The sequence below is a fragment of the Tupaia chinensis genome, unplaced genomic scaffold (genome assembly GCF_000334495.1).
Source record: "Tupaia chinensis unplaced genomic scaffold, TupChi_1.0 Scaffold000294_1, whole genome shotgun sequence".
Taxonomy (NCBI): Eukaryota; Metazoa; Chordata; class Mammalia; order Scandentia; family Tupaiidae; genus Tupaia; species Tupaia belangeri.
In genome coordinates, this window is record NW_006159779.1 from 395256 (window position 1) to 400034 (window position 4779).

General features: G+C 60.6%; 1 protein-coding gene across 2 annotated transcripts in view; it reads right to left on the minus strand.

The window, feature by feature from the left end:
• PARVB (parvin beta) overlaps window positions 1–4779 on the minus strand; it is an 85351-nt gene that overhangs the window by 20827 nt on the left and 59745 nt on the right. For both annotated transcript variants that reach the window (XM_006150663.3, XM_014588672.1), the window contains one exon: window positions 3103–3161. In XM_006150663.3, coding sequence (XP_006150725.2) covers window positions 3103–3161 — 59 coding nt within the window. The remainder of the gene's footprint in view (window positions 1–3102; window positions 3162–4779) is intronic.

Genomic DNA, 4779 nt, shown 5'->3' on the forward strand with positions numbered 1-4779 from the left:
TCCGGACCCACCAGGCCGGCTGCCCCTGCAGGCAGGTGAGGCTGAAGTGCCCCAAGGACAGTGAGGCCTGGCTGGCCCGGGTTCCCAGTGTGAGTGCAGGTCCTCCCGTACGCTGCCGTTCTGAGACACGGGAGGCCCTTCTTTCATCCCTAGATCCCTGCAGGCCCAACTCCTTTGGCCCCATCTTAACATTAACCACTTACTACGTGCAGGCTGTGGGGACACAGAAATAGACGCCCTGGGGGGCTGAGCAGCGCACGGCCCCTGCCCTGGAGACGCCAAGTGGGAGAGACTCGGCATCGCTCTTAGCATGGGCCGTGCCGCTAAAAGCAAGAACACGGAGACACCATGGAACTAGGAGGAAGCCTAGCGCTCCTGCTTGGCAAGCAGGGAGAGCTTCCTAGAGGTGGAGACTGCACAACTGCTCTAGGGAAAGAAAAGAAAGAGAAAAGACACTGAGAAGAGACACAAAACAAAGCATGGACCTCAGCAGACACGATGACTCAGATGCTCCATCAGAGCACAGCCACATGGAGAAGGAGGGACAGGAGAGAGCGAAGAGGGCGTCGGGATATGGGAAGGACACGTCCAGCCGTGGAGGGCTGACCCTGGGTGTCAGCCTGGAACAGCGATGACCAGCCTCCGCAGGACCCCAAGCCTGACTCCGGCCAGCAGGACACTGACTCAGGATAGTGAACCCCGGCGTGCGGCCAGGCAGGGGCACAGCAGCAGGGCCACTGGACCAGTGGGCAAGGTCCGGGGACCTCCCAAGCATGCCAGCCACACCTGCATCATGATCCAGCCAGGGGAAGGTGGGAGTGGGTCCGGCGTGAAGGCCCTGTTGGGTCTTGAGACTGTCACTCACCCTACTGAGTGCCCGTCACTCGCTTCTGCTCTGACGTGAAAGAAATAACTCAACTTTTCAACAAAGAGGAAGAAACTCTCCACTCCTCCCTCGTGGTACAGGACCACCTGGCACGCTGCTGAGGCGGCCCCCACGCCCTATTTGGGCATTCCCTCTCCTTAAAATGTCCAGAGGGCCTCAGGGCATTTCCTACACACCGCCTCCCCCTGATTTTACATGTTACATTTCCATAGCCACATCCTTCCTCTCCAGCCCCGCAGCCCTGGAGGAACTGCACCTCTCCCCTCTCGGCCCTCCGGTGCTGGTGGCTGAGGCTGAACTGTGGTGTCCCTCCTCCCACCCCCTCGCTCACTCCCCAGGAGTCTCTGGACCACTCTGGTTTCACCCAGGATGACTCCTCCCTGCTGCCCTCTCCAGAGCCCCCTCCCTGCGGAGACTGGAATATGGCCACAGCTGCTCCCTTCTCTGCGCCCACCCTGCTGCTACGCACTCATGCTCCTCCTGGGGCCCCACCCCGATCCAGATGACCCGTGACTTGCTTATACCACAGAAGTGAGGGCACGGGCTTCCAAGACCCTCGCCTGTCACTGTGTTCTCTTTCTCTCTCTCCCCCCTCCCCCCCTTTCTTGGAATGTTGAGAGCAGCCTGGGAAAAAGCTTAACTCCATGAGGGGGGAATGAGGGAGTTGGGGAGGCCATCCCAGCCCACTCAGCCCAGCCAAGCCAGCCGACACCTGCAGTCACACAAGCAACCCCAGGTCAGGCAAGCCGAAGAACCGTCCAGCTGAGCCCAGCCCAGATTGCCGACCCACTGAATTGTGAGCAGCAAATGAAATGGCTGTTGTTTTAAGCCACTGGGCTTTGGGGCTGGTTTGCTACCCGAGAACCGACACTACGATTGAATTCCTCTCAAGCTACCCTCCTGCTAACCGCTGAGATGCCGAGCTGCTGCCAGAGGCCCGCCACGCCAGCCACCGAAGTGCACTCCTCCCTCGCCCTCCCTCCCCTCCTCCTCAGTCCCCTACACGGGCTTGGAGCAGACTGGGAGGCCTGTGGAGGCCCGTGCACAGACGCCAGGCAGCACATCAGCATCCCCGACAGCTCGCACACCAGCAGGGCTTTCTGACGTCAGCTCCGGTTTTCGAAAGGCCATACGTGAATTCACGACACAGTCATTAACCGCTCTGTGAACTGAGCTGCCGGGCTCACGGAGACGATCGATTTTCAAACATCGTCTTTCATCTGAAGCAGGCTTAGTCGATCGGCACAAACGCAGTGAATTTTAAAGAGACTTAACGGGATGCTGTAAGGGCTCCTAAAACCACACACAAAATATACTGTTTGAGGGAACCAGCAGTTAGCGTAATGGCTATGTCGCTGGATTCCCACGTAGTCGACCGCGGTTCGTGTCCCGGACCCGGTGGCTTAAAACTCACGCCGGGCGCGTGTGCGTGCGTGCCCAAGATCCCGAGAGGAGAATGGAGGAGAAGGGATTGCGGCGTGACCATCCCCCCTGGGGGGGGAGTTCTCGCTTTCTGTCTCTACGTCTCTCTCTGTCTGTCTGGCGCGCGCACGCGCCCTACAGTGAAAATCTCTCCAAAAAAAAAATATATATATATACTGTTTGATTTACTGTTTTGAAGAGATTTGAGGCCTTTCAGACTTCTTAAACTGCCCCCGCCCCGGCTCTCTGTGAGACAGGCGGTGGCTCCGTTCAGCACCCTGCTCCCCACATGGAGCTCCCTAGCGGGATAAACGAGCTGGTGACAAGTCTCTAATCATCCCAAGTGCTCGCTCCCTCTCCACCTCTGCAAGGTGGTTTATATTTACTACTTTCATGAGACAGAGGGACAGGTACCCTTGACAACGTGTCATGCCATGATCCTGCTCTGAGTGTCCCCAGCCAGGATCACAGGTACACATACCCCTGGTGCATTCAGGTAACCTGGGACTCGAACCCCAACTCTGATGTGGCTGCAGCATCTCAGCAGCAGACTATGTCCTGCACCATCGCAGCTGGGCTGCCAACATTCTACAGCTCACTGTCTACGGTAAGGACTGAGACCTCAAAGGCTTTGGAAGACAACGCAGCTCTAACAGAAATGTTGTGCGGAGGAGGGAAAGCGCGTGTGGAGGCTGCGGGGGGACCTCATCTGCAGGTGAAGGGACAGCCCCATCCCAGCATCCCCACCAGCGTGGCAGCCAGGCCTGGCAGGCAGAGCATGTGGGGCCACTTACTCCGTGGTTGTGGTCAGCTCCTCCGTGACGTGGCTGGAATGCAGCAGGCCTTCCCGCTTCTGAAAACCCCAAAGCAAACAAATCAATCCTCGAAAACCAAGTAGGCAGACAGATGAGGCAGACAGACGCAGGCTATGGTTGAGGTTGGTGCAGTACCCTGGGCCAGGAGACGGCCGAGGGGACTCACTGTGGGACACCAGGGGTGACCCTGCAGTGCCTGCACCTGCCCCGCCTCCTCTGCCTCCCTGAGAGTGTGGGGCCCAGAAGGAGAGCCCAGCTCGGGGGTCCCCCCAGGATCCTCCACGCTCGGCAGCCGGGAGAGGCGGGGCGTGCAGTCAGAGGCTTGTAAATCACAGTAGGGGCACCACGAGGTCCACAGGTGCACAGGCCAAGCAGGGCCCACCCAGAACCCAGGCGCCATCTTAGCTGGACGTGGGGCTTCTACAGACACAGTGGGGCAGGCCGTGACAGACTCCTGGGCACCTGAGTCTACGTGACCAGGGCCTGCTGGAAGAGGCAGGGCACGGACAGACAGAGGGACGAGGCCACGAGACGGCTGCAGAGACTGGAGTGGTGCAGCCACATGCCCAGAACCCTGCGGTTGCCACAGCCACCAGCAGCAGGCAGAGGCAGGAGGGACCCTCCCCTGGAGTGCTGGGAGCGAGTGCTGGGAGGAACCTGGCCTGCCCAGGCCTCAATCTGGAACTCCAGCCTCCCGACTGTAAGGGAAGGAACGTCTGCTTGTCACATCCGCACTCCGTGTGCTCTGTCATGGAAGCCCTGGGAGACGGGCACAGGACACGGCTGCTGGAGCCCGGCAGGTGCGAAGGGGCAGCACTGGGGGAGGCAGCGGGCTTGACAGTGGTGGTAAGTGGGGTGGCAGTGGTGGTGACAGCGAGGTGGCAGTGGTGGTGACAGTGGAGAGGCAGCCCATATACCACAGCTCTGCAGGGGGCTCAGAGGCCAGCTCTTCTGACCACCTCCACAGGTCCCACTTGAACCCAAGGGACAGGGAACGCACTTCCGCTGAGGTGGCCCCCAGGGCTCCACAAAGAGCCGAGCTCCCCTCCCTTTCCTGAGTGGCTCGCAGGGCGCTCTCGGGGCTGGTTCTGTTCTCCCAGGTCCTCAGGAGCCCACGGAGGGAGCCAGAGATGTCCTGCTCATGGAGTCACACCCTAGCACCTCCTAGCTGCAGGGCCAGCATCAGTGTGGGTGTGGCCTGCGGCCTCCGCTCAATGTTACAGGGAGGGCACCTCAGCCGGAGAAGCCCAGCCGTCTGCCAGCGGCCACTGCAATGTGGGAACCAGGCCTGACCCTTCCTCTCACCCACCCGTGCACGGCCCTCGCCTCGCCCCGTCTGGGATTAGGTAACCGGTCATCCGAGCAAGCCCGGGCAGGACAGACTGAGGGCAGCGCTACGGGCTGGGGAGGCAGGCCGAGAGGGAGGCTGGCAGCCAGCCCCCGGGACCTCCCTCTCCTTCCCTGGCACAGCCGGGAGAACCCTCCATAACTCTGATCGGGGCAGAGTGCTCGCCCGGGTCAGAAACTTCCCGCAAAGCCACAAGACTGCCTTGGCCCAGCACAGCCTGAAAGGAGATACCCCGAGTCTGACGTAGGCGGGGTGGGAGCCCCGCTCCTGTGTCCTCGGAAACCTTTCTGGGCCGGCTGCCTGAGAGC